Genomic DNA, 16,398 nt, shown 5'->3' with positions numbered 1-16,398 from the left:
CATACATACATACATACATACATAAAATCTTTAAAAAAGAAAGATAATGCACATACCATAAATTCACTTTTTAAGTGTATGATTTGGTGTTTTTTTGTAGTATATTCACGTAGCTGTATAACTGTCAGTGCAGTCTAAACCCAGAACATCTCATCACTCCACAAGAAGCCTCCCATCCATTATCAGTCATTCCTCATGCCTCTCTCCTCTGCCCCGAGCAACCTCTAGTCTTTTTGTCTCCATGCGTTTGCTTATTCTGGACTTTTCATATACATAGAATTATACGACATGTGGCCTTCTGGGTCTGGTTTCTCTCATTCGTGTATGGTATTCCGGGTTCATCCATGCTGTAGCAAGTATCCATACTTCGTTTGTTTTCATGGCTGATTAATATTCTATCGTATGGACAGATCACACTTTATTTCTCCGTTCATCAGTTGATGGTCATTTGGGTTGTTCCCACTTTGGGGTATTAGGAAAAATGCTGCCATTTGTGTCTTGTTTTTATGTGGATATGTTCTCAGTTATCTTGGGTATATACTTAGGAGTGGAGTTGCTGGGAATATAGTAACTCTGTGTTTAATTTTTAAGGAACCACAAGTATTTTATAACCTCTTTCTCCCCCTTTACAAGAGATCATGACTGTCTGTCCTTGTCCACACACAGGGTATTCATCGCTAGTCTTCAAAGAATGCAAGGGTGTTTCCTTAGCCAGCTGTACCAGACTGTGTTTAAGGAATTCCCTTCTGTTGGACATTCAGTGATGCTATGAAGCAGGCTTTGAGAGTCTTCATCTTCCTTGTGCCCCCGGCAGACACAGGATACTCTCCCAGGTATGGCCAGAGCACGCCACTATTTTAGGGCTTTCACATTGTGCGGTGGCCCACCACACACATACACCATGTGTCTTATGCACTAGATGGTGGGCTCCTTGAGGAGAAGGACTATCCCTTGAATTCATCTCTGTACCCATACCATCTAGCATCGCATCAGGCATTGGTAAATGGAGAACGAATGAATAAATGGAATATTGAAAAAATGGAATGATGGATGGATGATTAGAGCCAGGGACTGTGGAGACCTAGAGCTCCTTCACTGTAAAAATATTCTGCCCAAAGATCCCTGCCTGGAGAAGGAATGCATTCCCTGACCCTGGAGGTATGACGAGAGGCTGAGTGGCTTGGTAGGAGTATTATAAAATTAATTTAGACATCAAAAGGGAACCAGATGGGGCACCTGGGTGGCTCAGGCGGTTAAGCGTCCAACTCTTGGTTTCGGCTCAGGTCATGATCTCATGGGTCATGGGATTGAGCCCTACATGAGGCTCTGCCCTGGGTGGGGAGTCTGCTTGAAGATTTTCTCCCACTGCCCCTCCCACCACTCTCCCTCCCTCTCTCTCTCTCTCTCTCCCCTCCCCCTCTCTAAAATAAATCAATATTTCTTTTAAAAAAGGGAGGGGGACCCAGATGAATTTAAGGTGTTTCCGAACTTGAGAGCACAGAACTGTATGGAAAAGAAGCCCAACCAGCTAAGGTAGATTTGTCCTGAGTTCCCCAGCTGAGCAGTTACTGGGCTGGCAGATGCTGTAGTTTTCAAGCTTGTTCTGAGAACCCTGGACCAAAGCCTCCCCCTCTCTAAAGGCATCTGTCTGCTTCTGCCTGCCTTGGGAAATTCACAGTTCTCTAAGGTTAGAGTTCTGCAAGGGAGAAGCACTTATATAACAGGCTGCTGGACGAGTCTGTGGCTCTCTGTAATCCGAGACTCAGTCCAGGCTGTTTGGATGAAAGAGGGTAAACTCTGGGTGGGCGTGGCCGAGAGGCCCTGCAGCGGTCGAGAGCCATAGGGCGGTGGGGGTGGGAGTGGGCCAATGGGGCGGGACCTGAGCAGACTCTTAAGTAGTGTGACTGCTTGAGGTCCTGGAGCTGCAATCCCTCCACCATGTGGCTCATAGCTCTGGTCCTGACCTCCCTCACCACTCCCATGGCTTGGGGTGAGTCCTTCTGAAATAAAATAGCGGCGTGTGTTTGGAAATCCCTGCCCAGGCGCGAGATGGGGGAGAACTGTGGGGGTGGGGGGGAGATGCGTGGAGGGGAAGGGTATGGCAGGCCCGGTTCCATAACAGCCAGCGCCCTCTGGACTTCACCCGCTTGGTGGCCAGCCAGTCCCTGCCAACCTGATATACAGGGGAGCGTGAACACTCCAGACTGCCGCTGTGTGCACCCCGTGCAGGGGGGCAGACGACTAACCACCTGCCTCCCGGGTGGGGATTCCAGAGAGCTCAGTTTATTTTCTGCTTGATTATTTGTCCATGTATGGCCAAATCATAGAGAGTGGCTAAGCAGAATATTAATAGGAGTATCCCGGGCTTTCCGCAAGTTGCATTAGGCCTCTTCACCTTTAGGAAAATCCTACATTACTGTAGCAATGGAAAAACAAAAATCCTCCTTGGATTTTTTTGGGCTATGATAACAGGGACTAATGGAGGTCTTTCCTCAAAGCAAAGTGGCTTAATGCAACTTGCAGAAAGCCCAGGATACTCTTTGCTTTGTGCCATTTCGGCTTAGGCAAAGTTTCATAGGAACGCTCTACCCTCAGATGGCAGGCAGGGGACCTGAACGGACTGTGGCTCCAGAGTGTGTAGGTTTGAATCCCAGCGCAGCACTTACTAGCTGCCTGTCCTTAGGCCTTGTGCTTTAGTTTTCTGTGCCTTGGTTTCCCCCGCTCTGACATGGCAGTAGCTATGTCATTGGGCCGTTGTGAGGATAAAACAGGTTGTTTCTAAAGAGTGCCTGGAATGGAGAGTGCAAACAAAGGATTTATAAATAAAGGAGTTGTTTTAAAATGTTGCGTAGTAGTAGAAAATTTGATGTATGGTGAGGCCCACAGATAGGAAGCAACGGCCATCACTTGCACACAGTTTCCAGGAGGAGGAGGCGTGCCCACCACCACCTTGCACCCTGAGGTGATGCTCCGGGTAGGTTAGAGGAAGAGGGAGGAGGGAGGAATTTCGGGCAACAGCCGTTATTGTGGTTGCCAGGGGAAGGAAGAGGTGAGACAGGATAAGCAGGTTTAAGACTGGCAAACTAATCCATTTCTGCAAGTGCTGGGGCACAAACGCTTCCCGCAGTTTTCGGGTGCCTGGCCCTGGAGTGATTAGGGCAGGATGGTAGTGGCTTGGCCAGGGAAGGCCTGATAAAGAAGATGATTGGGGTACAGGCTCCGCATTCTGGAAAAGAAGTTGATTTCTTTTTTTTTAAGATTTTATTTATTTATTTGACAGAGATAGAGACAGCCAGCGAGAGAGGGAACACAAGCAGGGGAGTGGGAGAGGAAGAAGCAGGCTCATAGCGGAGGAGCCTGATGTGGGGCTCGATCCCAGAACGCCGGGATCACGCCCTGAGCCGAAGGCAGGCGCTTAACCGCTGTGCCACCCAGGCGCCCCTGGAAAAGAAGTTGATTTCTATCACTAGAATTGGCTAACTCTGAGGAGGGCGGTCTGTCCAGGGTCAGCAAGGCCCCAGATGTCAAGCATCAGCATACACATGATAGCACATGATTACTACAAAAGAATAGCATGGGACCCCAGAATGCATCTGGGCCAGTTTATAGGCAGGGAAACGGACTCAGAGAGGGAAGAGGACTTGCCCAAGGTCCACTGGAAAATCATGCCCTGGAGTGTGTCTATGGCTTGTGAATGGAGAGCCAGGGCTGGGACCATTAGAACCGGGAGGGCCCAGGCCCCACCTGCACCTCACCTTCATTCTGATGGTGACGCTGTCGGAAACCTGGGACTGAACGTGAGGGCAGAGTAAGAACCGAAGGAGGAGTGGATTATTCCCGTACTGCTGGTTACCCCCTGGCAAGGCCATCCCATTTCCCACTTTAGAAAGTCCACGCTGGTGGCCTCCATTTCCGTAGCTTCTTCATCTGTGAAATGGGCATCTTGTGAAGACGAATTTAAGGGAAACAGAATGTGCATCTGGCACATAGTAAGTGCTCAGCATATAAAGCTTACATGGGTACTTACATAATATGCATAAACATTACATGGGTACTTATGTAATAGGACAAGTGCTGACTGCTCCTGCTACCATAACTGTTACGCCTCTCACCCCATCCACCCACTTCCTCACTCTTGTCCATTGGGCTTCTGTCCACTTCGTCTCTCTTGCAGGTTACCATTGGATATTCTTCTATAAGACCAAATCTGGATTACCCTTTCTTGTTCTGCTCCTACACTTTGAGGGAGAGGTTGACCTTTTGTCTGTGTCTACAAGGGAGCAGCTGGAAGGGTGCCAGGCTAGAAATCATTTCAGATAAGGAAACGTATGCCCCGAGGCTGCTGAGGCAGGACGAGGGAAGACTTGGAGGAGGGCTGTGAGCGAGGGGTTGAGGGCCCACTTGCGTGTGCCAGCCCAGGCAGGTCCACAGCTGGTGGAACCAGGACTGGGATGGAAGGGGCAGGGGGACAGGGCAGCTTGGTGGGGAAGAACCACCTGCCCCACAACGACGGAACAGGTAGGAACCAGACCCTCTGTCTCTCTCCCCCTCTCACAACCCTGTGAGAGATGCATGCCACTCTTGCATACTCCACGACTGTTCACTGATGCTTGTGTCCCCACTAAATAAAGCCCCAAACCTTAGCCTGGCTCTGAGGCTCTCCCAGACTTGAACCTCTCTCACATTCCAGGCTGCCGTCCGCTCCTCATTGACTCCCTCTGGCTCACGTGGACCCTTCGCTCTTCCCCAGGCCAGCCTTTACCCTTTGCTCTCAGAGCCTAGTCTCTGCTCTGCCTTACACCTTTATCTCCCCTCTTCTATCTCCTGCTGTTCGCTCCCCCCTCTCCTACCGCCAGTCCCAGCTCAAAGGTCACGGCCTCCACCATGCCACCAATGAGGCGGCCTCCCTGCCTCTTCTGACCCCTGTGGGACCTTACTGGGGCCTCTGTCAGGACACTGGCCCCTTCCCTCCCACCCAGTAGGGTCAAGTATGTTTGTGGCTGATGCTCCCTACATGGTTCAGAGATTCCAAGAGGAGGGACAGCCCCTTGTTCGTGCTCTGCGCCAGCATGCAGTTCAGTGCCTGGGGCCTAACGGCTAATTGTTTCTGGAGGCTCCTGGGAGTGGCAACCAAATGGCTCGTTCTCCTCAGCTGTCCTCCTTGCATTTCTTTTTTACCTGATGCTATTATACCTCCAATTTCACTTCGCTCTTCTAGACAGCCCCAAGTAAGGAATGGACGGTTGACCTTGAGGTTAACTGAGGCCTCGAGGGTTTAGCTGACTCATTCAGGGTCACATGCTCAAAGTGGAAGACCCACCAGGGGTCCAAGTGAGACCTTTCCCGCTGGCTGATGTGTCCTCTTTCCTCTGGATGTCTAGGAGGGCGCCCGTCCTCGCCCCCTGTGGTGGACACCGTGCAAGGCAAAGTCCTGGGGAAGTACGTCAGCTTAGAAGGGTTTGCACAGCCTGTGGCCGTCTTCCTGGGAGTCCCTTTTGCCAGGCCTCCTCTCGGATCCCTGAGGTTTGCTCCGCCACAGCCTGCAGAGCCATGGAACTTCGTGAAGAATACCACCTCCTACCCTCCCATGTAAGTTGGCATCTCTCAGGGGGCATGTTGGCCTCAGAGTGAGGCAGGAAGGAGCCAAGGCAACATGTTGAGTGGCTTTGTTCCGAAATCTCCAAGCTGTTGTAAATCTTTAAAAACCTTCCAGAACTCACAGGCTTCTAGAGCTCTTTATTCAACAAACGTTTATTAAGCACGTTCTACGTTTCCTAGGATCCATGAATGAACAGAAAAGTACCCCGAATCCCTTCATGGAGCTTGCATTCTAGGCGGGAGAGATGGTGACCAACAACAAGTATGCAAATCAGTGAAAAAATTATGTTAGACTATGTTAGACTATGACATAAGTTAGACTATGACAAGTGCCTTGGGAAAAAATTAGAAGTTGAGCAAGTGAGGGAGGTCAGAAGTAACGATTCTCCTGTCTTGAACTTTGCCAAAGCTGGGGAGCCAGGGTAGACCAGGAGGTGTGTAGGTGGGGAGTGCTTTGGGGAGCTGACACGGAAAGTGGTCAGCTCCCAGGTATGTCTAAGCACCTAGTCATGAGCTGAACAATGGCTGCTGTGCCCCAACCACCCCGACCAAGCTGGGCGAAGAAGCCAACAGCTGCCTCCCCCGGGCGACTCAGATGCCTACATGTATCCATTAGGACCTTATTCACCTCTCAGCAAGGCATTCTGGAAATTTCCAGGGTCCTACCCCTTGCTGCCTTCCCTTCTTCTCTTCTTCCTCCCCTCCTTCCCTCCTTTTGTTTTAAAAAATAGTATTTGTTCTTTTATTTTCCTGATTGCCGATGTAATACATACTTAGTACAGAAAAGGGAGGAAGTAGAGGCAGTAAAGAAAGTGAAAATCACATACGATTCCTCCAGCAAGAGAGAGATTGTAGATTGTTGTAGATTATTTTTCCAGTCTTTTATCTGTTGCATATTTTCTCCCTTAAAAATAGAATCCATAAGATTCTGCACTCAATTTCTGTGTATGTGATCCTTCCCTCCCTCCCGCCCCCGCCCAACACACGCACACCAAGAAACAAACCTCCGACACCAGCTGCATGTCCTCCAGTTCAACTAATTCTTACATTGCTCTGCCTGGAGATAGCGTCAGATCCCACAAGTTAAGGACTTGGGCCCACAAAACTGCTCTCTGCTTCTGATGCCGATTACAAGTCCAAGTTGCTACCCATGTTTGTGGCCTTGGCTGTATATATCAAAGGTTCCTCTGACTCCCTCTTGGGTTCCATTAATTTGCTAGAGTGGTCATAGAACTCAGGAAACTCATTTATTCACTACATTACCAGTTCATTGCAAAGGTTATTAGGGGATATGAATCAGTAGCCAGATGAAGAGATCCATGGGGTGAGGTCCTGAATAAAGGAGCTTCCGTCCTTCTGGAGTTGGGGGTCCGGTACAGTGGCCATAGAAGCTTTCTGGTTCACCAGTCTGGAAACTCTCTGAATCCTTTTCTGTGGTTTTTTAAAGAGGCTCTGTTATGTAGCCATGATTGATGAAACCAGTGGCCACTGGCCACCATTCAACTTCCAGCCCCACCTCGCTCCCCAGAGGTCAGAGAGGCAGAACTGAAAGTTCGCGGGGTGGTTCATCTGGCAGCCAGCCCCTAGCCTTAAGTGTGATCAAAAGTCACCTTATGAACATAATAAAGATATCTTTATTGTTTCCTTCACAGAGGAAATTCCAAGGGTTGTGGGGAGCCTGTGCCTGAAATGGGATGGAGGCCGAATGTATATTTATTATAAATCACAATATCACATCACATGTCACATGATACAGATAGTTTGGGTGCCTGCTTTGCTCACTTATAAGTATACCAGGAACATTATTCTATGTCATTAAATATCACAGCTGGACTTGTAATAGCTGTATTACATTGAGTCTTGGGTCATAATTTATTTGCCCCATCTCTTGTTTGGGGCCATTAAGTTGTTCTTGATGTTTTTGATAGTACAAATAGCACTCTGAGGAATATCCCACAGCTAAATCTTTAGGCACGCCCATGAATATTTTCGGGTAAGTTTGAAGAAATGTCATGAGTATGCACCTTCTGTTTACATTTCCCTCCAGAAATGTTCCAGCAACACTCCTTCCATTGATACATGAAACCCTCCACTCACTAGATCTTTGGCAATGCTTGGGATTATTAAAAAAATGCTCCTTGGTTATTGGATAGGCGAGACAATAATAATTATTATCATTATAATTATATATAATTTTGCTGTTTATTCTGCATTTATTTGAACACTAGTGACCTTGAGCTCTTTTTCCCTTTTTTGACGTTTGATTTTCTTCTTTTATGACTATTAGGCTCTTTGCTTTGGTGATCAGGGGAAAGTTCCCTTAGAATAGAAATGAAGAAGTCATTGTTGGGGGCTCCTGATTCTGCCACTTGACAGCAGAGTGACTCAGTGACCTCATTTACAAACTGGTGGTGATACTTGCATTCTGGTACCTTGAGATCTGGAAATGTTCCTTATAATGTCCTTAGAAATATCATGCACTACATAGTATAGATCTTTCTGGCTTGGGTAGCTTTTCTAACCTCTCGGTGCCTCAGTGTTCTCAACTGTAAAATGGGGATAATAATAGACTCTATGTTAGGGGTCTTCCCATGGGAGAATTAAGTTAGTTAGTACGTAAAGAGTACTTAAAACAATGCCTGGCATGTTGGGAGGTCCATAAATCTTACCAGTTTTAATCTGTGTTGGGTCTTTAAGTTCTGTTATTAGGGAAACCAACAGTGCTTGCCTGGGATGGGTAGATTCTTAGCATGTCAGGGCTGCAAGACCCTTATAAAAATCACTTCCCTCACATACACCGGGCAGATTCAAGCCAACACAGGCAAGGAATTCACCCAAGGTCACCCAGAAGATTAGTGAGTGGGGCAGAACTCGAACACAATTCTCCTGATACTGCCCCACAAATATTTCATCCCTGACCTGTTGTAGGGACTAAATGTCAGCCATTTGAGTGACTTCTCAGGGATTATGGAAGTCTGCCATGGACCAGAACATGCTTAGGTGGCGGAGGACATGTTTGCCTGGAATAGAGATCTGGAAGCTGGGATGCAACCAGGCATGCAGGAAATGGTCCTCTCCCAGGCGGTCAGTATATGGGCAGCCTCCTCTCCTTGACCCAGGGCATCTCAAGGCTCTAGGAAGGGGACAGGTACTATACCTTCTTCCTATCTTTACACGGTCCTGGAAGACCTTAGTGAACCTCAGGGTTCCACCCCCCAAACCTCACCCAGCCACCCAAAGAGACTCCACCACCCCAGTGTCTCCAGCCTGGTAAGAACAACCCTATTTACCAGCCTCAACCTTCCAGCCCAAGGCCCAGCTGACCACAGGAGACATCTTGCTCAGCTCTGAGCGAAGCTCAGAAGTCCTTCTTCCTTGCCCCCCTCTGCCCAGGTGCTCCCAGGACGCAATGGCAGCGCAAGTGCTCTCAGAGCTCTTTACCAACAGAAAGGAGAACATTGCTCTCAAGTTTTCTGAAGACTGCCTTTACCTAAATATTTACACTCCTGCTGACTTGACAAAGAAAAGCAGGCTGCCGGTAAGTGGAAGGTTCCAGCCCTGTGGGTCTTCTGGTGTACACTAGAAGAAGGTGAAGGCTGCTTGGGGGTGGGGGGGTTGTTTCAGAGACCCCAGGGCTTTCTTTACCTACCACAGCCGGACCACAAGACACACAAGCTTTCCATACCTTAGTTTCCCCTAGTGACAGATGTAGGGACTCTGGGGGAATTTGCCGTACTTCTGTCATGTACATTGTAATTTTTCCAAACTGATTCTTGATAATAGAAGGACCAGAATGCTTACTCTTAGAGATAAGCCAGTCCTTCCTTTACAGGTAGGGAGACTGAGGCCCAGAAAGAGGGAGATGAGATCACACAGAGGGATCGGCAGGACCCGAGCAGAGGCCTTCTGAACTTCAAGCCAATGCTCTTTGACGCAGACTAGGAAGCGGGCCCGTAGGAGGCCTTTCCTCAGCACATTAAGATGCTTCTCTAACAACTTCCAGGGTCACCTGAGAGGTGTTAGGGCAGAGTCTGGGGCAATCCAGGAAGTGCATTCTTTTGCCTTTGGCCAAATATCTGGGATTTTATTGTAGCTAAATTTCCTTCCTTAATTGTCTTTGGCACGGCTGACGACCCAATGAGTCAGCATTTCTAGAATAAAGGAGGCCAAGAGACGGGACAACTTCCAGACTCAGGCTGGGGCTTGGAGGCGTGATCTCCTGAAAGAGGAGGTGGTCCCCGGGGTAGAGAGGTGTGGGCATGTTGGCACCCGGCCATCTCCTGACGGGGTGCTCAGGAGTGGGGGAGGGCATCTGTGGGCTTGTGAGCAGAAGCCAGCCCTGCACATGCTTGGCTCAGCGAGATGGGACGAAGTTTCACCCGGTTCTCCATTCACACATTCTTCTGTTGTGTACTCAGTGCGCCCACATGCATAGCTGCAGCTGGGGGTCAGGACAAAGTAGGGACCAAAACAAAAAACAAACCCATCACCAGACCACCATTGCTTTGGAGGGTCTTGGCATCTGGGATGCTTCTTCAGCGAATCCCTGCTGACCGGCCCTTGGCTCAGCCTTCACTCAGATGACTGCTAAGTCAGTCCCTCTACCCAGACGTAGGCAGGGATCTGGAGATGGAGGAGGAACAAGGGGCAGAACCTCTACTTATGGACACAGGCTCTGGATCCCGGTTCGGCCTTTTACTAGCAGACAGACCCGGCTCTGTTTCCTAGAACAGGGCTCATCACGTATGAGGATCCAGGGGCGTGTATCAGGCTTTGTGTCTGTGGCTGGTGAGTGAAATACTCCTGAAGCATTAGTTAGAGTCAGAGGGAAGATCTTACTCCTCTCCCATCAACAGGCCCACTGCACCTGGGCCTGTGGCTACCGTGGGCTAGGGGGCTCAGCAGGTGGACTCCAGAGCCAGACCACATGGGTTCAAGTCCTCCCGCTGCTTATTAGATGTATGATGTCAGGCAGGTTAAGTGCCTCAGTTTTCTTGTCTGTTAATGGGACGGTGATTAGTCCCTATCGCATGGAACGGTACTTGGCACATAGTGTGTGTTACAAATTCTCTTTTTTATGAATAAAATGATTACAATGTGATTATTTTAGCCACTCTCATGTCCTGGCTATGTGAGCTCTTACAATGCCAGAGCCCAGCGTGATGAATTCCTACATCCAGCCTCGTGCTCCGTTCTTACTGCCGTCCCTGGCATGGAGGAGGTCCTCAGGCCCTGTTAGTGACATGATTGAAGACTTACTGGAGGAGGTGGCTTTTAGGCTCGGCTATGGAGGAAGGGTGGGATTTGGGGATGTGGAGGAAGCAGAAAGGATGGCCTGTTCCAGAGAGATCCCACTGGGGGCACGTGTGCTTCTCGAGACAGCCACTCGTGCACGTGAGCAGCTTAATTCCCCGCACCAGACATAACTAAGGTGAAGCCGAAGCACAGGGTTGTGGCAGGCAGAGGTTGCCGGGCTGCGGGAGGGGCCCAGGCACGAGCGCCACAGGAGCGCTGGGGAGAAGATGACACTCTTAGCCATGACTGTTCCCATGATGAAGTTCTGCAGTGTGCCCTTCATTGGCACTGGGGCTGGCGACGCCGGCAGGGGCAGCCAGGGCATCCTGGCTGGGGAGGTGGCCTGGGCCCCAGTTGGGAGGAGGGGGGAGAAGAGCAACTTCCTGCTCCAACTTTGCTGGTGGACTTCAGGTGATAGCCTCCTTGAGTCACAGCTAAGAGGTCGGCGACCAAACAGGACAACGTCTTGAGGTCCTGCCCAGCGCTGCTTCCTCTAACCAGTACGTTGCTTCCTTCCTGTCCAGGTGATGGTGTGGATCCACGGAGGGGGTCTGGTGGTGGGGGGCGCGTCAACCTATGATGGGCTGGCCCTCTCTGCCCATGAAAACGTGGTGGTGGTGGCCATTCAGTACCGCCTGGGCATCTGGGGATTCTTCAGGTAAGATTCGGCACGGTCCTCACTGCACATTGCCCTCCCCCCGCCCCCAAGCAAGGGTGCTAGGTATTCAGCTCTGGCCATGTCAGTCCTCAAAGGGGTCTTTGCCAGGTTCCTTATGAAGGCACCCAAGTCCCTTCATCACTGGGCTCTACTTACCTTCTCATTCCCCAGCCATACCAGGTTACTTGCTTCTGAGTTTTGTGGGTGCTCTTCCCTCTACCTGGAATGCCTGTTCTGCCTGACGAACTCCTATGCGTTCTGCAAGGCCCTACCCAAATGCCCCCCCGAAATGCTCCTCTCTTTTTCACTTGTGCCATCCCAGCACATTGCACACCTCCGTTAAAACAGCATACAGCACAGCTCTTAGAGGCTTACACATCTGAGCTGGTGGGAAAGGAAGGAAGGAGCATGCTCACGGCAGGAGCTTGGTGCATGCTTGTGGGTCAAGTAATGGGATGTCGGGAGCTGCAGATTGTCAGAGCATCTGAGCCCAGCAGACAGCCCTCCTGGGAGGCATGTCAGGCCCACACATCCCATCTCCTTTTGGGAATTTGGCACACGCATGAGTGAAGGCAAAGCGTCTTCTCCAGCGAGTGTCCATGGGACAGCGACCAGTGTTCCCAGCAGGACGCAGTTACTGTGAGCCTTTTCTGAATTCGCCAGCCGGGCACGTCCGCCCCTGAGATGGCTGCTGGGCGGACTGGGGGAGAAGCCCACAGGAAAGACCCCTGGGGCTGGAGGAGGCTTATCGCAGGTGATTCCTGTGCCGGGCTGTAGCACCTTCATGGGGACTCTTCTCTCTCCCGCCTGTGGTTTGTCTCTCTGCTCCCCATTATGGTCAAAGTGCTACATGAGTGCTTCCTGTGGCTCGTCCTCCCAGTCTGTCCTCTGCCCAGTGACCCAACAGCTTTTGGACCAGCCTTGGGAGCATCCCCACACGATTCCTTACCTGTGAGCCTTGGCCTCTGTGTGCGTCTCTCTCCATCTCCACTGCTTCCCTGGGTGACCTCAGGAGCCGCATTCAAAGCTCCCTGTTCCAGCCTCTGCTTCTCCTTGGAAACCCAGATACCCCTCATTCACCTTGCATCTGTTGCCACCTCCACTGGACGTCTGAGGGTACCTCACCCTCTAGGGGACAGACGTAACCGTAACCCTTGGCTCCCACTGCTCCTTCCCCCACACTCTCTTACTTTGCCCACCGTGCCTCCTGTTGGCTGTTGGCAGACCCTCCCCTCCCCCCCCAACTGCTCTGGATAGACTTGTGGTCAGCCTTGACTTCTTTTTCTCACCTCTTCACATCAGGTTCAGCAAATCCTCTTGGTTCCACCTTTAAAATATATTCAGAATCCAGCCGCTTCTCACCTCCTACCTTATGCCCCCTGATCAAAGCCCTCTGTGTCTCTCCCAGATGATTATAATAACCACCTACTTTTATAACCTGCTGCTTTGATGCTGTGTCTCAGCCACGCAGTAGCCACTGTGACCATTTAAGACATAAATGGAATTTTGTCATTCGCCCTGAAATGGCTTCCCACATTACCAACAATGACATCAAAGTTCTTATCAAGGCCCACAGAGTCTTTAGCCGTGTGTATTACACTCACACTTTTGTCCACTGAACCCCGGACCTTTGCACTGGCTGTTTCTTCAGCCTAGAATTCCCTTCTTTGGATATTTGCAAGGTTCATGTGCTCATTCATTCAGGTCTCTATTCAAATGCTACCACTTCAAAGAGGCCTTTCTAGGTCATGTGACCTGAAATAGGACCCCACTGCCCCACCCCTGTCTTTTCCCTTACCCCGTTTTCTTTTTCCTGGAAGTACTTTCATGACCTGATATCATTTACTGGATCTATCTGTTTGTGATCTGTAGTGTGAGCTCTGTATAGTCAGAGATTGGGCCTGTTTTGTTCTCAGATGTGCTCCTAGCTCTTAGAAAGGTGTTTTGCACAAAGTAGATACTCAGTAAATAGAAGCCAATTGAGTAAATGTAGAGCCCTACAACAGAACAATGCTACAGGAAGGAAAGACAGAAGACCCTTGTGTCAGGGCTCTGGAAGGCTGGTCTTTTTCTAGAAGGCTCACCTGGAGCCCTCAGCCCCATCTGTGGTCCCGAGAGCCCCACCATGTAGTCTGTGCTCCCACTCTTGCCCCGTTCTTACAGCACCGGGGACGAACACAGCCGAGGAAACTGGGGTCACTTGGACCAGTTGGCTGCACTTCGCTGGGTCCAGGAGAACATTGCCAACTTTGGAGGCAATCCAGGTTCTGTAACCATCTTTGGAGAGTCAGCAGGAGGTGAAAGCGTCTCTGTTCTTGTAAGTGTTCCTGGCCCTGATATGGCTGCTGGTGGGACCCCTTGGAGCCTTTGGACCAGCTGGCAGCTTTACTTACAAGACCCGGATCCAGAGCTGACCCTACTCCGCCCAGCGTCAGTTGGTGGAGAGCTAATGGCGGAACTCTCCTTGGCCCCCAGGAGGCTCAGAGCCCTGGCTGGCATCCTAGGGCCTTGAGAATCTCCGGCCACAACTACAGCAATAACACTCCTCCTCCTCTAACGTGGTCGAGCACCCCCCCTCTCTCTGTCCTTGTACTTGTTTTAACATTAGGATTCACTTCACTTCTCCTGGCAAGTAGGGGTGTAGATTATGAGTAAGAGTTGGACAAAGTGTCATTGTTTAGCTGGAAGCCAGGTCTGCAAGTCAAGGGATGCCAGCACCAAGAACAGGTCAGGGGCCTCCTGTGAGGACAGCTGCCTCCGGGACTGAGAAGTGTAGCTGGGCTGGGGGTGGGGCACGGGGAGGCATGGGACAGTGGTGTGGGTACCTGGAGCTCCTGGGGGCCTGGTGTGGGGAGTGGGGCTGGGGAGCCACCGAGGGCAGCAGGGATGGGAACCAGATGTGGACGTGCTGGGAGACATAGAGCATCTTCACTGTTGAGCAGAGGGTCAGTGCTATTACTATATTTTTAACTATGTATTGGTTTCCTTGTCTAATACTCAGAAGGAAGTGTTTTTATATTTTATCAAGTGGAGAAAAGGGAAAAGTACAGATAAGCCCAAAGAAGAAAGAGTCCTCCATAGTCCCATTACCCAGGGAAGCTCACCATGGACATTTTGAGTCTTATTTTTCTAGTGTTTTCCCCATGTCTCACTCCTGTCTATCTATCTATCCATCTGTCATCTGTCTACCTGTCTTAAGATTTTTTTTTTAAGATTTTATTTATTTGAGAGACAGAGAGAGAGTGAGAGAGAGCATGAGAGTAGGGTGAGGGACAGAGGGAGAAGCAGACTCCCTGCTGAGTGGGGAGCCTGATGCCAGGCTGGATCCCCAGACTCTGAGATCATGACCTGAGCCGAAGCCAGTCACTTAAGGGACTGAGCCACCCAGGTGCCCCTCCTGTCTTAAGATTAAACAAGCCCCTCCTTTAGCGTACCCTATAACAGAAGCACTCCCCTAGCATTAAGTACGCTTCCATTAGTATCATCTTGTTGTAGATTGCACGGTGTTCCGCGGCGTAGGTCTGAACAGTATTCCACAGTAAAAATGAAAAATCATTTATTCCCTCAATCTCATAATATTGGAACCTTGGGTTATTTCCAATTTTATTATAAACATTATGAGCATTCTCAGAAATCGTCATGCACTTCCGTGATCACTCTTCTTAGGCCAAATCCTGAGTAGTGGAAATGGGGAATCAGAACTGCGTCTTTAAAGTGTGGCTAGGAGTTGCCAAGCTGTCTTTAGATACTTCTGATTATTACGATCAGTGCATGTGACATACTTCCTGTCCTTCCCTCGCTCTGTGCTGCTGGCTCCCTCCAGCTCAGCTTCTCTTGGAGAAGCTGGGCCCCAGGGTCAGCCTGGGAACAGAGCCAGGCCAGGCGAGGACCTGCCATGTTCCCTGGGTGCCCAGGTCTCCAGGGGAATGGGCCAGGCCAGAGCTAAGGATGAGGTGGCTCTTGAAGACCCCTCCCCATGAGCATAAACTCTCTTCCTGTCCATTCCCCTGCCAGGTGCTGTCTCCCCTGGCCAAGAACCTCTTCCACCGGGCCATCTCTGAGAGTGGCGTGGCCCTCACAGCTGCCCTGGTTAAGAAAGACATGAAGGACACAGCTCAGGTAGGTCTCACGCTGGGCCAGCGCCACACTCTTGGCTCTGCTCTCCTGGAATCTTCAGGCGCCTTTCTTGCCATGGGATCCAGTGGGCATCCTCAAGGAATCACGGAAGCGAGAGCAGTTGAGTGGAAGGGCAAGGAGACACCTCAGCCAGCCTCCCTATTTGACCACTAAGCAAACTGGGCAGACAGTGGAAGCAGCTTGCCAAGGTCAACGAGTGATTGGAGTAGAGCTGGGACTCGAACACATGACTCTGGACTGCCAGCGTAATACGCTGTCCCCTGAGCACTCCTCCCGAAGTGTGCCAAGTTGGGGTTTCACCAGTAGGTAGCGGACTGTCACCGTGTCTGGGCTCTCTCAGGCTCTGAGTTCTGGTCAACCCACTCACAGCATGTGGGCCTGCTGCAAGTGGCTCCCCCTTAAGTGCCTCATGGATGGGGTGGGTTCCTGGGAATTCATCCATCCATGCATTCATTCATCAGATAATTTTGATATAGGCGGACATCTAGTAGCCTCATGCCGTTTGCATTCTATTGGAGGAGACTAATCAATGATTTCATAACCACACAAATTATAAAATCTCACTGACAAGGGCAATAAGACAGGGGTATCTGATGTCATAACAGAATCCAAAAGGAACACTTAATCTAGCGTGGAGGGTGAGGTTATCACGAAAGGCTTCCTGAAAAGAAATTTGAAACCAGGCAGTGTGAGTCTGGATTCTGTGCTCT

At 50.3% G+C, this 16,398-nt stretch overlaps 1 protein-coding gene across 2 annotated transcripts in view; it reads left to right on the top strand.

The window, feature by feature from the left end:
* Positions 1-1,846: 1,846 nt before the first annotated feature.
* Positions 1,847-16,398, top strand: part of CES1 (carboxylesterase 1) — a 28,746-nt gene continuing 14,194 nt past the window's right edge. The window contains exons 1-6 of one of the 2 annotated variants that reach the window (XM_026494784.4): positions 1,847-1,990; positions 5,382-5,589; positions 8,992-9,136; positions 11,418-11,551; positions 13,715-13,868; positions 15,566-15,670. In XM_026494784.4, the coding sequence (XP_026350569.2) occupies positions 1,939-1,990; positions 5,382-5,589; positions 8,992-9,136; positions 11,418-11,551; positions 13,715-13,868; positions 15,566-15,670 (798 nt within the window). In that variant the 5' untranslated portion in view covers positions 1,847-1,938. The remainder of the gene's footprint in view (positions 1,991-5,381; positions 5,590-8,991; positions 9,137-11,417; positions 11,552-13,714; positions 13,869-15,565; positions 15,671-16,398) is intronic. The other variant, XM_044382393.3, reaches the window with a different exon arrangement.

The sequence above is a fragment of the Ursus arctos genome, unplaced genomic scaffold (genome assembly GCF_023065955.2).
Source record: "Ursus arctos isolate Adak ecotype North America unplaced genomic scaffold, UrsArc2.0 scaffold_19, whole genome shotgun sequence".
NCBI classification, from domain to species: Eukaryota; Metazoa; Chordata; class Mammalia; order Carnivora; family Ursidae; genus Ursus; species Ursus arctos.
This window is presented reverse-complemented; position numbering and strand designations above follow the sequence as displayed.